This window comes from Filicampus tigris, chromosome 17, assembly GCF_054856515.1.
Source record: "Filicampus tigris isolate MCC_2025a chromosome 17, RoL_Ftig_1.0, whole genome shotgun sequence".
Classification (NCBI taxonomy): Eukaryota; Metazoa; Chordata; class Actinopteri; order Syngnathiformes; family Syngnathidae; genus Filicampus; species Filicampus tigris.
In genome coordinates this window covers 5,531,568-5,558,118 of record NC_141233.1, presented here as the reverse complement: position 1 = coordinate 5,558,118, position 26,551 = coordinate 5,531,568, and the positions used below count along the sequence as shown (strand labels likewise).

Sequence of the window (26,551 nt, the reverse complement as noted above, 5' to 3'; positions counted from 1 at the left end):
GTTAATTGATTGCTGAATCGGTATGTTATGTATCCGGAGGGTGTATGTCAGGTCTGTATCTGAGGTCATACTGTCAGTTTTCCTTCCAAAGTAAGACTTCCTCCCATTAGCGCTTGTTGTTTTACCTTTTGCATTACCCCCGCAAAGCGTATCCTTATTTTTCCTGCTTGAACCCACCTATTGCTCCTTCTTCCTTTTCCTTTTCCTGTCTTCCAACTGCCTCATCTATCTCATCCTCAACTTCTTGGATCTTGGCTCTTTCACACTCTCTGTCCTGCTCTGAATGCTCCAGCTTGAGTCAATATGAGTGGTTGTCTTTCCTGGTTATTAGTTTGCTTGGTGAAGAGCTTGATCATTTTCAGCAAAACAGTTCAATACTTTTTTTGGGCGGTGTTCCTTTTTCCCCCAATGCTGCTGTACTGTGGTGGATTTGGCCATGAACCTGTTGAGACTGGTGATTTAATCTTTTCAAAGTTGACATCTCCTGTAATTTGACGGTGCCACTGAGGATAGGGGAGAGGCCAGGTCGACTTGATGTTCTGCACTGGATATTTTGGACTTAATGTAGACTGTTTTTGTTTTTAAATCTGGTTTGCTCTTTAGCTTTAAAGCGGAAGTCAACCCAAACATCTTTTATTTAGGATTATGTTTTATGCAGGCCCACTAGTTGAAACACAGGATGTTGATTAATATTGTGTTTCTGGAATATGAGTTAAGAAACAAAATCCACTCATTTTTAGCCATCTCTGGGGGCGGCCATTTTGTCACTTCTGTCAACTGAAAATGACATCACACACCTTCAGGGCTCAGATAACGACCAATCATAGCTCAGCTTCAGAAAACAGGTGACCCGTGATTGGTCGTTACCTGAGCCGTGAGCAGTTGTGGTGCCATTTTCAGTCGACAAAATGGCCGCCGCCTGAGATGGCTAAAAACGGGTGGATTTTGCTGCTTAACTCATACTGTATTTTATATTAATCATATTCCCTTGTTCCAACTAGTGGGCCTGCATAGAACATATCCCTGAAAAAAAAATGTTGGTGTTGACTTCCACAACTCTTCTTCATTGTTTTCCTGAACATTTTAACTTCTTCTTAAACAATTATGATTTCTAATTCATTTTCTCGTTCCTGTTCTTATTTGCCGCTTTTGTCTTTGGGTCTATAGTCCTCAATTCGGAGTTTCATCTCCTCGCACAAGCTTTTTTGATATGTCTCTGTCCTTTTACTTTGTTAGCCATTTTCTTCCTAAAATCATTGTCGAAAGGAAACCCAGTGTGTGAATATAATTTAATAGCTGTTTGTATTGTATGTCAACTTGAACTGGCGGGCGAAGAAGGAATGCTGACGAGGCAATTAATATAATATATTTTATAAGAGTAATTTCAAAGAAATACATTTTTCTAACAACTAATCAAGTTGTTAATCACCAAGCAAAAGTAAATGTTTCTTCTCCACTTATTTACTAACAACTCCCGCACAGCCCACAACGCAATACCTCCACATATGCAATAGCACAAATATGTAAACTGAACAGTCCTTGAACTTCAGTTATGTTAAGATGCGCGCCAATTTCAACACCGAACAAGCACACTCTTATCTTCCCCTGCATCAGTTTGACACGACTCTCGTTTCCCACAAAACACACAACATTATTACTGATTACCGACCTTGATTGATGTACAAGGTATTTTCAGAGAAGTTAAGCAGACACAATTTTCCACGGCTTCACTTACAAAGACCTGCCTTCACTTGCTCATTCAAACACTCAAACAAAACCTGACAAATGAATTTCCTCACTAGACTCATCATCTGAATGGCAATGCTGGCACTGGTAAACCGATTTTTCAGTGGCTCATTCATAATAAAACAAAAAAAATGACTGAGGTATGACAAGAAGCCTGAATCTCTCCTCTACCAAGTCCACTTGCATCTGCTAGGATTTTAATCAGAAAGACACTCGTTTCAAAATATATCAAGTTAACATGCTTTACTTTGGGTTGTGCAAAATGGTGAATGGTGGCCACCCATCTCACCTTACAATCTGCTATTTTCTTCACAGACAGGACAAGGCCCCTGACCACAAAGAAAGAAAACCAATACAGTATTCCGCATTTTAGTTGCGCCCTCTATTGGAGAAGATCATTGCAACGTTACAATTTACCCATGTGACAGTTAGTCCGACTAAGTTTTCGTTTTTTTGTCTACAGTCCAAGTAAATGGTCGAGTACCTTTAGAAAGTCTTGAAGTCAGATGATGCGCTGCTTTTTAGAGTTCCAAGCTTTCTTCAAGTTTCTGTCATCCAAGTGACTTCATTTGTACAAGGTCACAAATTGTCACTTATTTCTCAATGTTTTATTCTTATTCTTTCTTTTGCTTTGTTACTTTGTGTTGATGTTAAATGTATAGGCCTGATGAATGGTCTCATCCAGTGATATTCTAATGAGGCCAGTATGCAGTATGCTTATGAAACAAAAAGCCCTTTCCAGGTTACACCTCAGTCCTGCAAAGGATTTGGAGACCAATGTCATTCTGACCCATCAAGGGTCATTCGGGAGGCTATGAGGTTCGTAATCTCCTTTATTGACCCTTATATATGCCAGTGGAGCTGTAAAAATTGAATTTCATGCAACAAATTCTGAAAACCAGAAACATCAGAACATCCAGACGGTGCTACCAAAGAGCATGGAGAGAGAGAAAAAAGGGGTAGTTCGAGCAATCGGACAGATTACTCCAATCTTCTCTTACCTACAGAAATTGTCTATAAATTATTCAACCCGGTTTATAGGACTACAAAACTCCTTTCGGGGTTGCCTTGGAGATTAGGCACGGAGAGTCACTTGAAAGTAATTGCCTAATATGAGCCATACACATTCAATGCTCACTGATATAAAGCACCTTGATAATTATATTATTATCATCAGGTGCAGCCTTCACTTGGCAGCTCATCAACTTCTTTGCGCTTTTGGAAGCTTTAACTATGCATCGTATGTCAGGATAGCCATTACCCTGGAGGCAGGTGGCAGTCACCCTTGAGTAGAACATCTGGTACGATACCCTCCATACCACAATCGTCTGGGCCTAAGTTCAGAAGTTGTTCTCTCTCTAATAGCGTCTCGGGGGTCCTAATTTGGTAGACTGGCGCCAGTGCACTCAGCGTAAAAACGGGCGTTACTTCATTTTTGCACAGGTGCAAGTTTAGTCTACCGTGTTTGGGGCCGTGTTGCGCTTCTCTGGGCATTCCGGCACATGCAGTTGCCTCGCCCCTGATTCTTTGGTAACAGACTCGGTGTAAAAACGGCCACATTGTCATTTTCATGCCAGGGCTACGGTCTAGTTGAGTGTGTTTGTTAATTTGGTAGAGGTGAAAGATCTCAGTATGATGCAATGCAGCTCCACACACTAAAAACAATACCCAAAATGACAAAAACACTGCTATTATTAAATTATTATCCCTTTGATGGTGCCGGTCAAAACTGTATAGTATCCTCTTTGCAAAGGCAAAATTGTTGGTACAGTGTTTTTGTATATTATTATTTGTACTTCTGTCTACAACTTTCGATGCTCTAAAATTCTAAATTCAAAGCACCTTGTGGAAGGCGGGAAGCACAATTTGTTGTCTGTCAGTATGCCACTACACAAAAGGATGATAGTAAGAAGAAGGCTTAATGTCCGCAAATAATGACATGACATGGCATAGGCAAACAGGCAATGTGTATTCGTCTTGACTTTGTGGCATCTATCTCCGCCTCACATGCAGGAAGTGTGTGTCAAGAGGACGATGATAAGGTTTGATTGCTTAAAGAAAGCACGGGCTCCTTTGCGTGTGTGGTGTAGTGTGTGTGTATGTCAACAACTACCGCCACATTTCAGTCCAACGTACAAAATAGTGAATTTCCCCCCAAAACAACACTATGTGAATGTGAGCCAGAGACATAATAAAAGATGAAGCAGTCAATGAATGCAAAGATCCACAGGCTGGAGGGGCAAAAGAGAGGCGGGGAGGGAGGGAGGAAGGGCGAAACAGAGAGAGGGAGGAAGTCAAGACTTCTCTTGAAGCGCATCCGACATTCCTTGTGAGAGGAGAGGAGGCAGAAGACCTTCGCCACTGGTGAGGGGAAGCAGTCCAGGGGGTGCGCAAGAGTTCGGGTGCTCCAGTGAGGCGAAGAGCCCCCTCCTCTCGGTGGGTCGGCCGCCTTAAAATGAAGAGCCAAATCACCAACGCCCTCTCGGACTTCTTCTTCGAGTATGAGACCCCGCGCCAGGTGCTGGTCAGGAACAGGAGAGTAGGGGTGGTGTGCCGCCTCATCCAGCTGGGGGTCTTGGCTTACATCATCGGGTAAGACTTTTTCAATACAGAAGTTGGCATTGTCCAGAAAGTACCAGTTTGTTCGGAGTGGCCTCTCAGCGTGACCTCCTGAATTCCAACGGCTTCCTCATCCCAATCACTCTCGTTCTATTTTGCATAGAAGGATTCTTGTATTTGGAATGTGTCTGACGCGAAGAGGAAAGGGCCGCTGAGTCATGTCGTTAGCGCTCCTTCAAGTTGAGACAAACGTACAAGATGAGTGACGCGCTGGCCCACTCGTTGCATCCACGCACACGCGCGCAGACATGCATGACGAGTTGACTCAATGTCCCCTCGATGGTCTGCATTCTTTTGGACCACTTGACAGGACCGCGTGTTTTATTTGTGTTAGGTTGTTTCAGTTACTTGTTGAGCGTACGTGTGTGCGCGCCCCTAAGCTGCAGAACCCGAGGAATTGTGTTTGATGAACCGACCTTGACATATGCTAGCATAGATAACGATCAACTACTGCCCAATTCCCTGCCAAACAGTGCAGAGGGGTGTTACCTTCAGCGGGTTCTTTTTTGTGTGTGTGACCAGTGGAATGACCTACAGTTCAGCTTCAAGTTCCTTCAGCTCTGGCCGCATTTTGTGTTAAATTCAATTTTGATTTGGCGAATGGGTAATTTGAGCTGTTGCGTTGTTATTAATTAGCTGTTTGTTTTCAATATTTGTTTTTACTCTGGTCCGAAATTTAATTATTCATTATTATTCATTATTAAGGCATGCATACGCAATTTCTCAACATATAGTCGATCAGAAAACTCCTCATCACGATGCTACGATGTTTTAGGGGACATTTGCAGCCCAGTCCGTTGTTTTTAGCGGCCTGCAGCATATAATAATTAAAATATAACTTTTTATAACTATTTGACACAACCCGCTGTCAAGATTTGTATTTCTTACAAGGTGACATCCCTTACAATAATTATTTTTTATAGTGCTTTGCTAGATATACAGAGGTGCAAAGATATTATTTACAACTAAATTACTTTGTAATATTTCTGTTTAAACCCTCAGTAATTCTATTTCAGAAGCAAATAGTGAGGAATTGCAAATTGCTTCACTTTCTGGTCTGTATCAAGGTTCAATTTGTCAACCATCTCACAATAATGATCCTAAAGGAATGTTCTTGTTTTAATTCTCAAGGCGTAGATGTCATTTTTCTAATGCCTAGTGCAAGGCCAGAACCACCCCAAAATCCTTAAAAAAAGTATTTGCCTTTTCCCCCTCATAGAAAGCTTTGTCGTTTAGCCGTTTTTCAAAGTAAGTCATATATAAACAATTTATAATTGCTTCTTGGATTGATTTTAATGCGTTTAATAAATAAAGTCAAAGAACGTCAAAGTGGCCCTTGCGTCTTTCCGTTTTTCTGCATGCAACGCTCGGAGGAAAAAGTTTGGACACCCATGTGCCACATAATTCCAGATCATTATAGTTCAAAAGATTGCATTAACTCAAAATTGTCAGAAACAAAAATGCAAAGAAAACTATTTGAAAAAGGTTGTTTTATGCAAAAAAATTTAAAATACACATGCACACACATATATTTATATATAAACACATTTTTAAGATCACTCCACGCTTCCTCACTTCCTTGAGCCATTTTCAGCCAGAAGATGAACATTAAATACATTCAAATTCTCTTTAAATGAAAAATTGCTCAAGGTATGAATTATTGTGCACTTACTACATTATCAAGTCGGCAGTCATTAGAAAACAATACGCCAACTTGTTTTTTTTTGTCCATCTGAAAGTTTTGACCATCTGCTGATCTTTCCTAGTTTAACCATGCATGTGGAAGCAGCAGAGGTGACTTTTACCCTGGCTCTAATTTCACACCGTCTTCCCAACATTTCGCTGATCTCATATGTTTTTGTATCAGGGTTTCACAATGTGAATATAATTATGATTAGGATGCCGTCATCTGGGATAAGTGGACCACTGATTAGCTTTTAACATATTCTAGATTTCATTTTCATTTCTATAGCTATGCATTCTTCTTAGTATTGAGAAAAACAAACATGTGGACTCTCAATATCCAATGAGTTTTTCCCCCAGGGCATGGAAATTCAACAGTTTAGTGAGTACACACACCAAACGGTGCTTTGCATAAATCTTTCCTAAAATATAACATGAAAAGGAAAAGTGTTTCAACCGAGAATGTAATCTCCATGGATGAAGCCAGGCGTAAATGACTGGTCTCAAAGTATAAAAAAAACAAAAAAAACTAATTAATTCCCCGGATGTCACATTGAATATGACAAAAATGACAAGCCATTGTTTGAGATGTTCGACAGATGGTGATGTTTAAAATTATGATGGGTAATCGCGGCAGCACAGCATGGTGAGAGAAAAGCCCTCAGTACATCAAGAGGCCTCTTTTCTGCCGCTGTTCTCATTCTGTGGCAGCAGATACAGATCTCACTTCCACTGGTGGACTGCCATTTTTCATGCTTTTCCAAGCTCTCATTTTTCTATCAATGTGCTCTAGTTCTCTCACTGCTCCTTAAATATAACCTCACATAATTTGATTTACCCAAAAGAAATGATTGTCTTATTTGCATAAACCCTGTTTCAGTCCATTTTTATGATAAATTTATATTGGTGAGTGAACTATGTTCACACACACACACAACGTAGAAAAGACATTTATACAAAAAAAAATACTCATACTCATACTGTACATACACGCACAGAAATAAAATGCACTGCTTTCCAATTAAAACACTACCAGAAACTCCAAAACGTATTTTGTCATGCATGATAATTTGTCAGATATTAAACTCAATTTCATGAAATTCAATAATTAATCACTTTGTAAGACCCAAATACATGGGTTTAGACAGTGTATTAGTTTTTATAACAATTCATATCAAATAAATGAATGCACAGTTTTGATTGACAATGTAAGATAAGTATTATTTTAACAATATGTTTAATGTAGTTGTAGTAGTGCTACACTGTACATCATACTAAGAAATACAGTACATCTAATACTGTATTTTGGGTTAGGGTTAGGGTTAGCCATAGCGGCCAAGTGTGCATCATCCGCAAGTGGAGCTCTTCTTACAGATTCTTTTACTTTAAATGTACTTTGCGCATGCTGATCTCCTGCATGGACTCCAGTCAGTCCTTCTGCCATAGAGACATCGCGCCTCTCTCTTGCACTGATTTGAAAGGGAAGGAGCTGTGAGCCACTTCCATTAGCCTGGGGTCAGTGCGTTCCCTCCTACGACAGCGCAAACGGTGTCTTCAATCACTTTAGCTAAATACTAGAAGAAAGAAAACTCCTCTAATGCCCACAGTTTGACTGGGCTTCGTGCTAAACTTGTGCTGGGCAAGGAAATAGGGCCCAAAGTGTTAAATATGGTGGAGACATTGTTATGGCATGGGCATGTATGGCAGCTAATGACGCACCCGTGTTGATTAGTGATATGACTATTGATAGAAGTTACAAAATGGACTGTGAAGTACATGTTATACCCTCTACTCACATTTGGATAAATGCTACAACACTACATAAATGACTTTTGGAAGGCCTAGCAATCTAACATTCTTCAATGGCCAGGTCAGTGATCTCAGTGATCTCAAATCCAATAAAGAATGCTTTTCACTTAGTGAAGGCGAAAAGTTAAAGAGTTTTAGTCATCTCAGGGGTGGCCATTTTGTCTCTTCTGTCTACCGAAAATGACATCAAAGTTATTCAGGGCTCGGATATCCAATCATTGCTCAGCTTCAGAAAACAGGTGAGCCGTGATTGGTCGTTACCTGAGCAGCTGTGATGTCATTTTCAATCGACAGGTGACAAAATGGCCGCCCCTTGAGATGGCTATAAACGGGTGGATTTTACTGCTTAACTCATATTCCACAAATGTAATATTAACCAGAATGCCGTGTTTGGACTAGTGGAGGCGCATAGTACAGTACACATTGTAAAGAACATTTTTGGGTTGACTTCCCCACACAAAAAGAGCAGTCGAGCATAGAATCAGTTAAGCCCTGACAAACGATTTCCAATGTGGAAACTGTCACTATTCAAATACTTCTGCATTTTACTGTATGAGGTAGCTGTTCATCTGTCATACGAGTACACAAACAATACATCTCTCTATTGCGACATTTAAAGTAGAAGTCCAGCCATTATGTAACTCCACTGACTCACATGTGAGGTGTGCTGTTGGCATAGCAAGATAGCATTGCTACATGTCTAGATCAACACTATCCGGTACATGTCCTTGCCCTGTGAGCTCAGTTGCTTGGCAAGGGTGTAGCTGGAGTCTGAGTTGATGTCGGGCCTGACCGATTGCGTTCCCCACGTCCTGTACAGGTGGGTGTTCATCTACGAGAAAGGCTACCAGTCCACAGACACAGCCGTCAGCTCCGTCTTCACCAAAATGAAAGGAGTGGGCTACACCAACGTGAGCGGAGAGGAAAAAGTGTGGGATGTGGCCGACTATGTCTTCCCGCCACAGGTTGGTCACCGGGTGGCTGGTGGTGATTCTGTTTCACACAGACAACATTAATAATTAAGATCGACCATTGCAGTCATGGTGTTACACTGGTCACTACAAACGCTACAGTTTGACGCACTGTCAATCCGGCTCATCATCAAGTCACCATTGTCCTTAACTCCATAAAACAAACTGTCAAGGTTTATAAAAACCAGACTGAGTCGGTCTGAAAACATCAAAACGATTTGCTCTCAGAAGAAAGCTGCACGGCCACCAGCTGGTGACAAAGTTCGAGGTTTATAACTCGTTTTTATCACATCATTGTTAGCTTGACTTCACGCCAGATGTAATCAAATGGGACACTACGACGAGACGAGCACAGATTCAGTTTCTCATCAAAGTGTCTTTGTGCTCTCCGCGTGCTTCCCATAAAGCACAAAGCAAACAGTCAATGAAAAGACCGTAGTCAAATATATTTCTTTGTTTACCTAAAATGTTCCTGGGTCCTGTTAACACTGAGAAAGAAATAACAAAGGCTCAGTGATGGTCTTGCTTGATGTAAGGTGCTGGGTGTGGACCTTTTTGCAATTTAAGACCGGCTTACGTAAAACACTCAACTGCCGTGTGGTAGAACTTAAGTCAACTTTCAGTTTCGTAGTATTTTGCCTTTAACACCACCTCGTTAGGTTGACTGAAGTGTATATATTTATTTGAATGGGACAGCGCATATTAATGAACAAGTACATTTCAGCCATATCCTAATTTTCCATTTGTAGTTTCATACAGGAAAACAACACTGACAGACAGTATACAATCTATAGTAACAGAAAAAAAAAAACATAAAAATAAACCTTACAATAGTTACTGTAAAACAAGGGGAATAAAATGGGTCAGGTAAGACATTAAGTGCAAGCTATATTAAACTTCCATAAAGTGCTTGTTTTTTTTTGAGTGCTTACAGGGAAGTGGCTGTGATAAGGTGCTTTTTATAAAGTGCCTGTGTAAGTGGGTTTGAGTGTTCACAGTGTTGATGACTGATCAGTCATGTTTTCTCTTGAACGAAGTAGAGTTGAAGCTCTCTACAGCCATTGGCAAAGTGATCCAGCATGCGCAGTCCTCAACAGATAAAACATTCTGTGCAAAAGTAGGATTTCATGAATTCTACCCAACAGTCCCCCCTGAAGGCTGAACTGTGCCAGTTTTACAGCCTTATGATAAATTCCTCCTCAGGTGGTTGATTTGTATACCAGACAGGCCCTTTTAACTCTAAAATGCTCAAAAATTAAGAATGTCTATTGCTCTACAATAAACCTGAGGTGGAATCTGATCTCAAACCAGAAAATTGAGGTAATCCTAATAATTCCTAAATGCCATTTTTTTTTGTGGAATTACAAATACAATAAAATAGTTTTCCAAAAGTATTGAAACATTGAGGCCAATCCTTGTAATAGACTCAAAACAATTGCATGTGAATATACCGGATTACAGCCATAGACTAGTTCCCCATCTCTTGTCCCTTGGCAGGTTGTTGCAACTCATTGCGTCATGGGGCATGTCGGGCAGGTCCATTTATTTACATCTGGAGATGATCATCATTGCTGATATGGCAGCAGAAAAATAACCTCAGAAGTGTATCCAAACATTGTGCCTGCCAAATCAATGAAAGGAGCAACCAAAGAACAGATAATTTGGAGATCTTTCGTTGTGCATTAATGACACAAAATCCATTGGCAATTTGGCAAACCAGCAAAGAAGTTCACTGGGGCAAAAAGTGGAAGTTTTTACACTTTAAAGAATGTTCACATTTAAACCTAATGGATCTTCCATTTTATGTGCTAAAGGGGAGACTGAAAGCATCACAAAAGAAGAATACAATAGTTTGACAGAGTCAGCGGGTCACTAGCTTGTTGTAGTTATTGCAAACAAAATTTGCAAATAATGATCAAAATCCTCCTCACTGAATTAGTGAGTGCACTTGATTAATAATGAGCATTCAGCTGGTGACAGCTGGGGGCAAGAAGTAGCTAGATTTTTAGAATAACGTTTAAAAATAAACCAACAAGGGGCTTCACAAAACCAGCAAAAATCGAGTGTATGTTTTCAGAATGTACTAGTCAAAGACCCAAAAATCATGAGCAATATGAAAATGCGAAAGCCTTGTCAGTCGCAAACACCTACAAACACCAAATTTGCTTTTGGGGATTGAGATTTCCGCACTATTAAAAAGAAAAAAAAATAGAAACATTTTCAAGCATTTTTGGGGTCAATTGTACTTTTTGGGGTTGAGATTCCCGCACTATTAAAAAAAAAAAAAAAAAAAATAGAAACATTTTCAAGCATTTTTGGGGTCAATTGTAGGGCATAGCATTTCCCACCCAAATTCACAGAGACAATGGCGAAATCCAAATAATTTAAAACTAAGTTGCTATTGTTTGGCAATGCACCCACATTAACAAACCTGTGAACATTCTCTTGAAGCAAACACCACCATATACAAAGTTTTCCAATGTTTACTGGTGTAGACAAGGCTTAATAGTAGTAGTTAAAATGTAAGCAGAGGCAGCAGATGCAGATCAACAGAATCGGCCACTATTAATCAATCCAGGTCACATGGTCATGGTTTGTGTGTGGTAACGGTTGACAAGCAGAATTTGTCAAGCTCAAAAAAAAAAAAAAAAATGGGCTGATGGCAGTTGCATTCACTGACTAGGTATGCTGCTTGTGAGGCACACAGCAGCAGAGAAAGGACAGGGAGTTATCAGACACACATACTAAAGAAATGACTCTCTCTTCCAGTATGACTTTACTTATACCGTACACAAAGTATTAACAATTGTATACGTTCTGCCTTAGATGTAAACGATATGGGGGGAAGTCAAAAACATGCACAATCAGCTGGAACTGGCTAATATGCAACTGTTTATTATGCTGTTAAATATCTGTCTTCCGATTGTAAACCACAGGGAGATTCTTCATTTGTGGTGATGACCAACTACATTATAACTGAAGGTCAAACAATGGGAAAGTGTCCTGAGGTATGTAAGCCCTTTCCCCTTCAATCTTCACTCAGACATACAGTACGTGTTTCCAAAAAATAGTCAAATAAAACAGAAACTGGGTGTTATTCCAAAACAGATTCTCTAATTGCGCCAAATATGAAACATTGTTGCGCTGATTTTGGTGCTTAAATGACTAACTGCCGTCATTGTAATGACTGTATGGTTAGCTCTGTTTGCTTGTGATTAAGCAGTCTTCAAAAGCATGAACCGACTCAAGTGGATTACTAGCAACCTGCATGAAATACAGTAGATGTGCGCAAGTCAGGACATGTAACAAACTGTACTAACAGGCATGTTTTAGCACTTATTTGTGATGGTCTTAAAACACACCTTAAATTAATACAATCACATTCAAACACATTTAATTCATTCACAGACAAAAATGTTGCACAGTGTGTTTACAGTAAACAAATCCATTTCCCCCCCCAAACTAACAAAGTGAAATTACTGTACCTGACATTACGGTAATAACCATGCCCAAAAAGTGCACTATAAATAAATAAACCTTTGCTTTCTGCATGCCTAAACCGCAGGATTGTAGAAAATTGAGATATTCAATCATTTTCTTTAGCAAAAGCCCAGTGCTAGTCTCGAGTAAAGTGTAGTATAACTTTCGCATCGGTGGAGTTCTTTGTTTTGGTACTTTCAAGGACAGGCTCAGTTAGAAAGGGACGTTTGCGCCATTGTGAGAGTGAACACAGCCGACTTGTTTTTATGCCGAATCTCAAATATGCAACGTTCACTGTATTAAATTATCAATTCGTTACATTACAAATTGTTAACCATAGTACTGTATAAAAATAATCGTACATCACTAAAAGCATAATAGCAAACGACAACCCTAAAAATGACCACAGAAACTTGCCATCAAACCAACTTTGGTGGTTCCACTGTGCATTGGCTTTCTTTTGATGACTTGTATAATAAAAAAAAAAAAAACTAACCCCAGTTCATTATTTCCAACAGCTCCCAGGGAAGCACAATTGTAGCTCAGACGCCGACTGCGAAGGAGGGACTTTCAAACGTACGGGACATGGTAAATCCTGACGGCCCGACAGTGTGTGACCGCGCCAGTCCTCACTGAACAACCGTCTACCTTTCTGTGGAGAAACTAAGATCACTGCAGGCTTTTCTTCTCGTATTTGACTTGGCCTCAGACTTGTAGCCCTCCTCAAACTTCTCAAAGCCTTTTTAAGACATGATGATGCTTACAGGAGAGATCAGATAAAGAGCTCACCAGCCTTGTGTTTGCAAAATGGGCTTTGGCCAATGACAACTGCTATAAGATGAACTCGTGCAAAAATGACTCATCATTGGTAAACATTTGATCTCTCCTTTTAATTCTTGCCACCGGACATTGTGTATGCATCTATCTTGTCTTGCTTCTAATTCAAGCATGCATCTAATCCCAGCCTTAAGAAAGTAAATGCATACGTCCATTTCTGCATATAGGCTCACACATTAAATGTCAGCGCTCTGTATGAGAGCAACTTTAATAGTTCAAAGATTGTTCCGCATATTAATTGTCCTCCATCTTTCAATATTTAAACGTTCATGTCCTCTGTATGATCCCACATCAAGCAGAAGAGTTAAGACATCGCTTGATGTGTGTGCCAATCGAGTTTACCTCGAGGCACCACTCGGAGCGTTGCCATGTCACTACAGCTAGCAAGATACGGGGGTTGTCGTGGAGTTTTCTTATGCTGAGTGACCAAATGCTTCTAGTTTCTAGGAAACTGTCTGTGAACTCATCCGCGGTGCGGATAGAGAAATCACATCAGAGAGAGCGATAAGGCAAACGGCAAATTCAGCATCTGCTTCGCTTCATATCTTTCTTGCTGCTGTTGATGCTAATTAAAGATAAGTAGATCGCAAGTGGGAGCAGAAAGTGTTTGGAGTGGCGCGTGTTCTTTTCTTCCCCCAAACCCCAGCTCAAAATAAAATGTGCCTCATGGTTAGCGCTGCAGTGATTATGGATTTTTTGATGGCTGTTTTTCTTTCAAGGACATATGACTGGTGTGTGTGATAATGCAACAAAGACTTGCGAGGTTCTGGCTTGGTGCCCTATTGAGAATGACCACAACATACCAGAGTAAGTTCAAAGCCTGAATTGTTACTAGTCTTCTCTTTTCTTCAGTCTGTTTAAAAGAAATAGATATTAAAATCGCTATAATTTCTTGTTCACGTCCAGCCCTCCCCTGTTGATGTCTGCAGAGAACTACACACTGTTCATCAAGAACTCTGTAACATTCCCCATATTTGGTGTGACAAGGTATGTATGACCATCATTTTGACGTGATGAGCCTTTCAAGCATTTTACAGAAATTGCACAAGCAAAATATGAAAGACATATAATATAGAATGATTACGGTTATGAGAACCTGCCGAAACAAACCAAACCATGGTGGACAGAAAAGAGTCAGCAATGAAGTTTTTTTTTTTTTTTTCTAGTGTATCATAACAGTAGTTATTGATATTTAACCAACATTAATAAGAAATCATCAGTTACTACCTTCAAAAGTTGACAATTATAGAATACGTGCTGAAAAGTCTCATGAAAAAAGGCCACAAGTCGAATTAGTTCCATGCTGTCGGTATCTATGTGACGCAATCCAAGAGCTACATCAATAAGTCTTCATAATAATGCTTAGTTATGATTGATTCTGACAGGTATTAATACGTAAATATTGTTTTGGGGATTTTGCAGTGGAGTTCGACAGCACTGCACCCTACTGGGCGATGTTTACAATATACCTTTCAATAAACACAATGCAGGGCCATATAACTAGAAACAATGCTCAGTTTTGTTTGAGACTTACGGTGACAAACTGCTTTTCATGGTTTTGGAGCACCCAAGCGCAGGAAAGCAGAGAGGCAAGACTGGGGAGCAGGAGGAATCTCCCCCCCCAAAAAAAAGAAAAAAGAAAAAAAGGAAAACAAGTAGCGTGGAGGAACCAAAATAACAAACTAAGGAATACCGTATACATAATAAAAATCCCAGATGTTCATGTTGTGTTTGCAGGAGTAACCTAGTAGAGGGCATTGATGCAACATACATCAGCAAATGTCTCCACAATAAAAGGGATTCTCCACTGTGTCCCATATTCAGACTGGGAGACATAGTCAAGGAGTCTGGCTTTGATTTTGAAACCATTGCCAAAGTGGTAAGTCTGACACGAAGGATTTATATGAATGGAAAGATATATTATAGGTGCTATATGTGATGTTTTTTTGTTGTTTATTAGTTAACATGATTACAATACGAACTTCATCATAGATTTCCATGGAACTTTCTGTCACGTTCAAAGCCAGAACCTATAAAGCCATTTTAGAGCATTTTGACCGAACTATGAAGACTATGAAGGATCGAGTATAGAAAGTCAGTGGCTTTTTTTTTTTACATGGGACTCATCATTCACTAAATGAACTGCATCATATTTTCACATACACATTTTTTCTACTACATACCTACTATGACACTTATTCTATTTATAACATACAAATACGTGCACTGTTTGAGCGTGAGGTACCTAAGCTTGTCTGGCTTCCAATATGTTGCCATTTCTCTCCCTCATAATCGATGTGACTAGAAGAGATTCACCCCCTCATCTTTATCTTCTACTCAAAATCTGTGCTAATCTAAAACGAAGCAACACTTTCATCTACGGGCCTCTGTCTGTCATTACAGTTATGTAGAAGCTTGAATTTTACTGACAAGCTGGGTGAGACTCTCTCCCTTGCCTACCTGTTGAAAAAAACATACCTGACAAAGACATTCATTAAATAAGGGTTGGATTCCAGTTGATAAATATATAAACATCCCTGGCAGCGAATGGGTTTAACACAAACCAACACAAATTGATTTTTTTAAACCAGTTTTGACATTTCAAACCCATTGGGTTTGTTATAATGACGCTTTAAGTTGCTCATTATGTGCTACTTGAAAAGGGAGCGGCCATTGGCATCGTGGTTGACTGGACATGCAACTTTGATGCGGATGTAAAATACTGTAAACCCACATACAACTTCCATGGACTGTATGGAAATCCTGCAGAGAGAGACAAGGCCAGAGCATCAGTTGGCTACAACTTTAGGTGTGTACATATTATTTCATTGGATTAACTTAATTATTTATGGCATTGATTGCAGTGTGTGCTTTTGGCACTAGTTAAAGTGTCTACGCATCACGATTTGATATTTTTGGTATAGATGGTCTCTTGTATTTGCCATTCAGAGTCAAAAAAGTGTTTCAATCTGAAATATTGCACCATGATTTCATGCTGATGAATATTTTCAATATTTACTATTAGGGCTCTATAGTGTAACATATTGAACTGTTCATTTTATTGTTTTGCTTCAGGGCTTCTTTTCATCTTGTAATGAATTCATTCAGTCTCTGTGTGTTAGTTTTATATTGTTTACTTGCTCTCTGTAAAAATTAAATGGCTTGTTGCCTATGGAGCTGATTCTTAAAATGATGACGAGCAGTTTAAGAGAATGGAGAGAATTATGCAGCGCTGTCACTGTGTGATGTGGTAAATGGGAAGAGAGATATAATGTTGTCATTTCCATGACTCTTTCAGGTATGCAAAACATTATATGGAGGACAAGGTACAAAAAAGAACCCTTCTAAAAGTGTTTGGCATCAGGATAGATATCATCGTGCAATCACTGGTAAGTCACTAACACACTTGTGGAAGTATAAACACTGACCAATCTATTAGGTACAGCTGCACAATCTACTAAATGCTACTTAGCACGTCACAATAATTGTTTGCTCCAGTGGTATTTATGAAATCATCAGTTCCCGGAGAAGTTTAGGGGGAGGGCAGCAGCTTGACAAAAATAACATTTTTTAAAACTTGATGCGCTAACTTCCTTTTAAAAGGTGAAATGGATTGCAGTTTCCAGACTCACCCACAATAGGTTAAATTATGCTATTTTGAAAGACCATAAAAATGAACAGTAGAGAGACTATCGTATGGCATCACTTTGCTGAAACGAAAAGAATCACTAACTTAGAGTGTTTAAAAAAAGTGTGATTGCTTGAAGCTGTGTGACACTTTAGTTGCAGTTCATTACTAAACTGGCATATACAACAAAAGATCCTTAATTATATATTTAAGTTCTCACAATGAATGTTTTGCAAACAAAATGCAATCGGCCAATTCACAAGATTTCTAAAAGCCCTTCATTGAGAGTTTCCCTCATCAGTACTTTAAGATACAGCAGTAGGTGCCAAATCCTATATTATGAAGTTGACTTGTACCTTTCATGGATTTTCGCTTGAAAATGAAACATGCATATATTAGGTCAAACGTCTTCAAGACTTGTTTTAGACATGTTTTTTTTTTTTCAACACTCCTGCAGTTGTACCTACCACTGTGGCACGTGAGCATTACTTCCTTAAATCCCAAACATTCTTCCTCTGTATTGACAGGCCAGAAAATTTGATATCATTCCAACATTAACAGCAATAGGCTCCGGAGTGGGCATTTTTGGAGTGGTATGTTGGTACTGACTCTTCCTATTTATTTATTTATTTGTTTATAAAGGCTTTTAATACAAAGAGATCTCAACCAGATTTAATACCTTTTTCAGGCTACTGTCGTCTGTGACTTGGTTCTGCTGTATTTGCTCCCCAAAAGACAATTTTACAAGAACATGAAATTCAAATACACAGACACACATGGACAGGTAAGCCACATCTAAGTATGCTTGAAACTATCAACCAATGTTTTCGTATCGAATTTGTTTGTTTGACCGCAAGATGGCGGCAGACATCAGAGAATAGTCCACTTACAGAGGCTCAACATACCGGGGTGATAATATTCATCTGACTGAGCATCTATTACATTTACCTCACAATTGAAACAAAACAGCACTCTGTAGTCATCATAATGATGCTCCTCCATAATAACGTCTGTACAAAGCACTAGACTGAAAGAAGGAAAACCCTCCCGAGTCCCCACATACATATCATCCAGACAGCTTGCTCTCCATCACTGAACCAGGCAGGACATTTTGTATTCACAGCATGACAGCGAGTCGCTCGGTTTAGACACGAGCAGCGTCTATTACGCCAGTGAAGCGAAAGCAAGACCAGGCCAAGACACTGCTCAGTCAAATGTGAGTCTAGAGTAGCTGTCTCATGCACTGTAACATGCCTGTCATATTTTCATGAGTTTACTCACACTCCCTTGAGAGGTCTTCTTAACGGGATTTCCTATGCTTGTGTGATGCAGGACCCTGATTCAGAAGCAGGCAGCACAGAGACAGAGGTATCCAAAGTAAGGAATTGTTTGTTGTTGTTGTTGTTGTTGTTGTTGTTTGTGGATGATACAGGGGCCCTCCACATCTCTGCACTGAAAAGAGTTTGAATATTGATGTTCATCAACTAAATTGTGTTAAAGAAAATTCTCCAATTTTCTGAGCTAGATAAAATCTTTGAAAACCCTCTTAAAGGGGAAATCAACCCAAACATATTTTTCCAAGAATATGTTCTATGCAGGCCCACTAGTTGAAACATGGCATTTTGATAAATATTGTTTTGTCCCTTTTTGGTCAAATTTAGTCACTTCTGTTGACTGTAAATGACATCAGGGCTCAGGTAACAACCAATCACGAGCCAGTTGTGATGCCATTTTCAGTCGACAGAAGTGACAAAATGGCCGCCCCCTGAGATGGCTAAAATCGAGTGGATTTTGCTGCTTAACTCTTATTCCACAAACGCAATATTAATCAGAATGCCGTGTTTCAACTAGTGGGCCTGCTGGGAACATATTCTTGAAAAAAGTGTGTTTGGGTTGATTTCCCCTATAAGAGTTCTCATCTAAAGCACAGGTGTCAAACTCAAGGCCCGGGGTCCAGATCTGGCCCGCCATATTATTTTATGTGGTCCGTGAAAGCAAATCAAGCTTTTGCTTTTGCTTTTGCAACTTCCATGAGGCTGGCTAAAATCTCAACCAAAAAGTTATGTTGTCATATGAAATAAATAATAATGTAGAGATATTGCAAGCATTTTCTTCTCACGTTATTACAGTAACATGAACAATATTGAACAAACTCTTATTCTTGACTTCTGATTTCAAAACGAGTCGTTGTTGTGTACTGTATGTCATAATATGAGGTGATTAAACATTTATATGGTTTTACAGTCATAAAGACCCTCCGAGGGAAATGAGTTTGACAACCCTGATCTAAAGGGTGACTCATCTCAATGTGTGTATAAACCCTTTCAACTGCATTATTATTTACGTCTCTGTGATGAAATGTGTATTCTCTAATGTGTCCGTGGCTGAAACTGACAGCAGTGCTACTGCTGGAGTGTCTGCCTAACTCTTGCTGTTGGTTTCACACATTTAGTGTCACCTTGAAAAAGTTGAGACGCTGGGTAGTTTTGAAAAAAAAAAAAAAAAGTTTGTATTCCTCTCGCCTTCTCCTCTTATTCGCTCCACTAGGATAACCGCTTCCTTTTCGTCACAGCTGCATCGACGAATATTTTGTCCCAGCTATCCTCATCTTGAATCAAGTCTGCACAAGCCCAGTAAAAATATGGAATTATATTGGATTTCGTTTGCATAAGAAGGGGGCGGGGGGGTAATTTGCCCTGCATATAACAAATTGCAAACATTAAGAATGACATCCCAAGTAACAAAGTAACACATTTATCTGTTACTGGAAATGGAATTAGAAATCCACTTTTACTAATTATTCCTGTGCAGAAGTGATGACGGGGAGGAATTTCGCAGAAGTGGCCGCGCTGCATTATGTGATGCAGTGGAACCTTCAAAAAGACATGAAGTCAACACGCCTTCTCAATGGACTGAAAAGGACAATCTCTTCTGCCTGACTGAGCATCATCAACAAACACACACCAACAAACAAAAAAGAAACAATAGCTTAACTGAGGTTGCAAAATAAATGGATTCAATTGCAGTTTACAGTATCCGGCTCCTCCTTAAATTAAGACGCTGTACGCTGGCTGGCCACAACATGCAACAAAACCGTCGTTGAGGTTGTTATCATCAAGCTAAATGACGTCGTATTGGAAGTGCAATTATAAACAACGCATGATTGAGTTCATGAATGTCAAAATGCATAGTATTCAAAAAATGCCATTCAGTTCGGTACACCTGAATAATCCAATGAAATCCAATACAAGGGCTGTATCAGTAATTCCGTTTGTAATGTATCAGTAATTGATTGACACGGTCAGAACGGCCTTAATATGCTTATTACGCCTGCAATGAACAGACCCAACTAGAATTACACCCTGAAAAGCAAGAGAGAAAACAAATTCCTCTCGCAAAAGTAGACATTGCAAAAACAATACTAACCCTCATACTAAGCATATATGCTGAATATTACTGTCTTTGTGAATGCACTTTTCCTGTAGCATTGCAATTTGATTGTGGAGGTGTACCTAATAAAGTGAGTTTCTCTATGGGTGGTGGGAACGATGCCACATCAGTTGTGCTGTGCGTAGCGCAACCAATTCCCTGTCAGTGTCATTGTGGAAGCAAGAATTACACTGTGTGCGAATGTTCTGCTGTCACACTGATTCATCCCTGTGTGAACCTTATGATCCTAAAGGAATTCAATAAAACGCTGATGCCATAATGCCGTATGGCAATAAAGCAAAGACTTTGGATTCTGTTTCATTTTTATTGTCTTTTAAATGAAGGGTGTACAAAAGGCATGCAAAAATACCGTTGTTTACATATATATACTGTATAAAGTACATATTTACAATGCGACCGCATGAGTGTGGCATTCTTCTGTTTATATCCAAGCAACATACGTACAGTGCTGAACAAATGTATTAGACCGGGCCAGCACCCTGCTACAAAAATCATTCTTCAGTTAGAAGCCCTTGAAAAAAAAAAGGATAATTGTCATCCACAAATTTGCAAATAATTAACTGTTTTACACAATATATCTTATGCACATTTTTATTTCTTGATTGAGATAATGTAATTGATTTGCTGAACCAGAAATAACTGTTTTAGTGGTTGAAGTTTACGCTTGATTAATTTCGGACTTCTCAAAAAGCCTCGTCGGCAGGACCTAATGTAGGTGTCAAAAAAGAGATTTCGGTTTCCATTCATACATTTCCTGCTTGTTTTCATCAGGGTCACGTCTGAAGTGGAGCCTTTCAATCTACCCAACTTCCCAATCCGTCAGCCATTTGCAGGCCACCCATTCACACATTTACACCAGTGGACAATTTACAGTCTCCAATAAAACTAACATGCACGTTTTTCAAATCAGGGACCTCTCGGCTGTGAGGCGGACATGCTAACCACTCGTACAATGCGTTGCTCATGAATACAGTTTAAAATCCTTTATTCTTGTTCAAAACTCTAAAAACATCCACATGAAATTGAATTTTTTTCTGACAGGTGGTCTAACGAACGTGGTCTAACGAACGTGTTAAGCACTGCACATGCAGGAATGTACAAAACAACGCAACACAGACCTTCGACATGTAATAGGACAGCAAAATACACAGCAGCGAACTCATATTCCTACATTTTGGTTTATCTCAAATCATTTCCAGCGCAGCAAGTGCGGCATCCATTTTCATCTTTTCACTTTCGACAGCACTGTTTTCGCAATACCAAGTACACGTTTGATATTTTCCATGTAAGAATATATTAACTGTATGCGTCGTGAATATCCTGCTGGGTATAAATCGTGAATAACATGCACAACAGTTGCATTCACGCAACTTTAAGGATGCACAGAAAAGCAAACATGTAGGGTATTTATTTATATATGTTGGAGCTGCAGAATAGCTCAGAAGGGTAGATAATTACAAGTTGACCTTCCTTAGGGCTTCTTCTTGCATATACTGACTGACAGAGGTTTACTGAAACATGCTTCACAGAAGAATGAGAAGTTCAGAACTTATGCACATCAGGTATGTGAAAGAAATTATAATTGAAAACCTTTAAATATTAGCACACAACTGTTAAAAGCAAATGTCCAACCAGGAGTAAAGCATCTATTGTCTTTTTAAAGGGGTTACACATTATGGCGAGTAGTCTTGCAGATGTATTGCGGATGAAGCAGATCTTTCATGTAAATGTCACATATCTACAGTTAATCGATGAATGTAAAGTGCAAGCAGTGGGTTACCTTTGAAGGTTGACGACATGAGCACGCTACACGAGAGCCTGAGTGTTTGGACAAAAAGTCAGCTGCACAAACACAGACATGTAAGAAAAAAAAAAAAAAACTATTCACATTGACTGTTTTGCATACAAAAAAAGCCCTTCATTGAGAGTTCCCCTCATCAGTACTTCAAGATACAGCAAAAAAAAAAAAAAACCTGTACAAAACAACAGCACTTCTGCTGTTTAATGCTGACACATTTTTGATAATTGCACATTAAGATATACATATTAAATAGCTCCTTTGTCAATACTTGAAAATCTAAAGTAACATTTTCCCTTGATGCAGTAGCGGTCAGGCTGTCAGCAGCATTCATGATTCCGTGAAGTCTTTCAAAGTGCACAGGCTTAATGAGCAGTATGTATAACACCCTCCAATGTCCATCGGAGCAATGCTCCCTCGTCATCTTTTACCGGAGGACCCTGAGGGAGAGGCCATGCAAAAGTGCAGGACTTTCCATTTCTAATCAGCCACACGAGGGAGAGCACAGTAGTGGAGGCAGAGTGCTGTTCTTGCCAGACTAGGCCTAATCATGACATTGAAATGCACCTTGTCAGTGCGACTCAAGGGAGCTCTCTTTTGCAGCAAGCGGCCAATAAAAACATGGTAAATAATTTTTGTTGAGTCCCATAGGAAAAATAAAAACAACCGTCATCATCAGAATCCAAAGTGGAAAATGTGATCTCCCTGAATGTCAGCAGGAAATCGACAATTTAATCTTTTAAATGTGATGATTCAGCTAGAGTTGAGCGATTTTGTCTTTCAACACCACCAGAATCGATTTGAAATAAAACACAAAAGTAAAGAATATCATTTAGGACTTACAGCCATTTTAAGTAGAGTAACTGAATTGTCTGGGGTTAAAACGTTCGAGCCAGGGTGCCATCATTATGCTGCAAAAACAAACAAACAAACAACAGTTGAGTACAATCTTTCAAATTAAGCACTGGTGAGGTCAACAATAAAAGACCCGGAAGCAGACAGGAGATATCTGAATTGGAGAAGGTCACTGTATCATTGTCACAATCTACAATCAAGAAACACCTTCATGAATGCAAACAGAATAGTGACGTTTGCGTGCAGGCAAGAATCTGATTCTTTACGAAAATGAAACCAAGGTCAACTTGTATCTGATGATCCAGTAATGGAAACCAACCTAAAATGGTTTAGAATTGCCTTTAAAGTGCCTCAAGATGTGGCAAAGCACCACATGAAGCTCCTCAACTTACTTAAAACTCACTCACAGCCAGACATTCTCAAATGCTTTTTTACCCTAATGTTTGAAAAAATTAAAAGAATATATAAATAAGTTCCTTGTATCGAATGGCTGGACTGTTGAAAAGACAAATAAATTTGTTAATGGCAGCGAATGAGTTAAACATAGTTCCTTGGCGCCAAGATGTCAGCAGAGCACTACATGAAGCTCCTCAACTGACTTCGACATAGTTCCTTTGCCAAAGCAATATTTTATTGTTAGACATAAGTTAGGCCACAGCACAAAAACAACTAAAAGTGAACCCATGAATTTGAATTTGACTGTACAGGGCTTGATTCTATGCTGACGTTCACACTAATGCTATGAAATTGATAAAACTATAAAAAAAATACTGAAATCCAGACATTCTGAAGGCAAATTCGTGTCATGCTTTTGACTAACTAAAGACAGAAAGACAAACAAACGAGCATCAAGCGAAAACAAGGTGAAGTATCTCAAGGGAGGACAATCTGAATATGATGATGCTTTATGGCCTCCAGACCTCAAGCACTCATTAACTGCAAATGATTTCCATTCAAGCATTAGAATGCAAATTGAGGTACTCATCAAAAATGGGCTGTAATTCCTAAATGGCAAATGGAATATTTTTGTGCAAGTCTCCACCTCAATCACAACTTGATTGTTTCATTTCAAATCAGTGATGGTGGTGCATGACGGCAAAATCATACGAAACTCTTGTCATTGTCCAAATACTAAATCTGGAGTAGGTTAAAAGAACATTTTACAAGACTCTTGTCATATAATGACCCGTTGGTCTGCTCAAGGGCGAAAACTTGTGCTCAAGCGAAGCTCTGCTTTCGATGTGATCACTTAGAAGTGTGTCGTGGAAGAAATCACACAGGCTTCAGGGCAGTGAAGGCAACATAGAAATGAGTAAACAATACGGTGCATGCGGTGCGAGGAATGTGGGAATAACCCCGATAAGACCGTCAGACATCTATGTACAATAAAAAAATAACCCATCATTGGTTACAAATTAAAAGTCCTGTACTGTAGTAAGTTACTCTAAGAAAATACACAATCCACATGGTGTCCAACTAGAAGCCAAGGTCCAGTCTTTGACTTTTCCCCACAACAGGGCAACATAAAAAGAGAAAATTGGTAAAACCGGAGTTAAAAAAAGAGGATGGGGTAGTGTCACTCTGAGGTCAACAGGAAGTGCAAACAAAAGCAAGTATAAAAAGAAACAAACTTCCATGCCTGTTTGCTGTGTAAAACACAAAGTGGCAAGCGCACTGGTTGAAGCAAAGGAAGGGGAAGAGAAGTTTCACAAAAAAAAAAAAAAGTTCCAAACTCAAGAAGAGGGTTCATCTTCGTGCAGGTCCTCCAGCTCTCCTTCCCTGGGCCCATCACCTGTACTGCTCTTTCTGTAAAAAAAAACATTCAAGAGAAGGAAGAAATAAGAATGACAACTGTAGCTCACTCTAAATGGAACCGGTGGAAGACGTCCGTCAGGGATGAGCATTAAATAAACAAGGACGACATCTGGCGCCATTCAATGACAGCAGCGGCGGCGGCAGCAGGAAGATGACAAAGAAAGTGGGAAAGGAGCAGCTGAATCGCTTCAAGAACGAGGCAAGCGGAGGCTGGTGCAGTGGATGTTGGACAGACTACATTCACCTGCCACAACATTAGGTACACCCGCACAATCTAATGAGCTCAATACTAAAGGCTGTCTGCTGGCTGACCTGTTTTCTGAATCTGAGCCGTGATTGGTTGTTGTGAGCAGTTGTGATGTCATTTTCAGTCAAAATGGCCGCCCTCGGAGATGGCTAAAAACGAGTGCATTTTGCTGCTTAACTTAAAGTATTAACTAAATTTATCTGAATTCCGCGTTTCAACTAGTGGGCCTGCTGGGAAAATATTCCTGAAAAATATATGTTCGGGTTGACTTCCGCTTTAAGGGAATTTCATCCAGTTAGGACATATGCAATATCATAGAAGAAATGTGTCTTGATTGGAATTTCAATTTAAAAAATGAAACTTATTACACGGATTCATTCCACACTTTTAAAATACTTTTAGATGGCTAGTTCCTACTTCATTTCCATTTTTACGATGATTTTGATGGTTTCTCATGTAGTACTGTATTCCAAGCTAGAATCATCAACAAATGAATTCAACTACTGGAATAAATAACATCTTCTTAAATATTCAAATGTATTGAGATGCACCTGTATATATAGTTCTGCCCATTAAAAAGCAACTGAAAATATTCATGTAAGTGCCGATTTTGACCCATTTCTACCAGAAAGAATAAAGAAATGCTTTCAATGCTTATGTATTGCATGACACTCAGAGAGGTGTTACGGTATGTTTGTTAGGGTGTATTGCGTAATACTGAGAGCTGTTTTTGTGCTATTGCTGTCATGTGACTTAGTCATGACTAAATAGGTGACAAAAATATTAGAAATCCCCCTGAGGGGAATGCTGAGTGGTTTTGCATCACGGTAAACTCCAGCAACAATAATAAACACATTGTTGAATTAATGCCACTCTGACATCATCACGCACCACTGAGCATATCAGCTCAGCCAAGGGCAAAATGCGCCAGGTGAGAGTTTATGTTTTGATCGCTGTTTGTTGGCTGGTTCGTTAGTGTTATGTTACTAATTAGATGACTTTCTTTTTTTTTTTTTTTAGGAGCAAATTGAAAACAGAATCAAAATGGCAACATCCATTCATAAAATCAAAAAGGGCATTTTTCATGAATAGCCTCCTAACTAACATACAGATAGACACATATATTTTTTTCTTTTATAATAGTTTGGGATATTTGTTGACTGCTCTTATTCCAGTTGTCTTTCTAAAAGCAGAATACACAATGCAGCTCTTGTTGTGGATCTCATTCATATTTGCAGGTGTACCAAACGATGTGTCTGGTGAGTGTATATGGCACATGTTACCTGAGTGATGGGTGCAGTTTTAAAGATGGCCGGAAAGGCCAAGAGTCCCTGCAGCAAAGTGGGAGAAAAGACGGAGAGCCATTTGTGAACAAAAAAACCTCAGAAGCTGCAAAAAATGGCGGCTGGTGGAGGCAACCACCGACACCCTCTGGAACTGCTGCTGCTGCTATGGTGTGCTGCTTTTTAATTATTTATCATTCAACCATTTTTAAAGTTGACTATTTAAGTGTATCTATAGGAAAAGAAGAACAATCAGTGATGAATCATCAGTCAACCTGGATGGGCTTTACATTATTGTCTGAATGCGGAGAGCCATATTTGCTGAAAGGC

At 39.4% G+C, this 26,551-nt stretch overlaps 2 protein-coding genes across 8 annotated transcripts in view; one reads left to right on the top strand and one right to left on the bottom strand.

Annotated features, from left to right (window-relative positions):
* The first annotated feature begins 4,081 nt into the window (after positions 1-4,081).
* Positions 4,082-20,504, top strand: p2rx1 (purinergic receptor P2X, ligand-gated ion channel, 1). Of its 5 annotated transcripts, none has more exons than XM_086012185.1 (14): positions 4,082-4,338; positions 8,678-8,822; positions 11,765-11,836; positions 12,827-12,884; positions 13,865-13,952; positions 14,052-14,132; positions 14,883-15,024; positions 15,809-15,954; positions 16,444-16,534; positions 17,301-17,366; positions 17,462-17,557; positions 17,897-17,989; positions 18,106-18,150; positions 19,585-20,504. In XM_086012185.1, exons 1-14 carry the CDS (start codon positions 4,202-4,204, stop codon positions 19,588-19,590), a joined length of 1,266 nt encoding a protein of 421 aa, XP_085868311.1. In that variant the 5' UTR covers positions 4,082-4,201; the 3' UTR covers positions 19,591-20,504. The 5 variants fall into 5 exon arrangements, 3 of the variants coding, with proteins under 3 accessions (XP_085868311.1, XP_085868310.1, XP_085868312.1); XM_086012184.1 differs by having other exon boundaries at positions 12,827-12,896; XR_015081823.1 differs by lacking the exon at positions 17,897-17,989 and having other exon boundaries at positions 12,827-12,896; positions 17,301-17,374.
* Positions 20,505-20,507: 3 nt separating this feature from the next.
* The window catches only part of camkk1a (calcium/calmodulin-dependent protein kinase kinase 1, alpha a), a 57,436-nt gene continuing 51,392 nt past the window's right edge, over positions 20,508-26,551 (bottom strand). For 2 of the 3 annotated variants that reach the window (XM_086012181.1, XM_086012182.1), the window contains exons 16-17: positions 26,222-26,269; positions 20,508-24,682 (exon numbers count right to left, since the gene is read on the bottom strand). In XM_086012181.1, coding sequence (XP_085868307.1) covers positions 24,610-24,682; positions 26,222-26,269 — 121 coding nt within the window. In that variant the 3' untranslated portion in view covers positions 20,508-24,609. The remainder of the gene's footprint in view (positions 24,683-26,221; positions 26,270-26,551) is intronic. The other variant, XM_086012183.1, reaches the window with a different exon arrangement.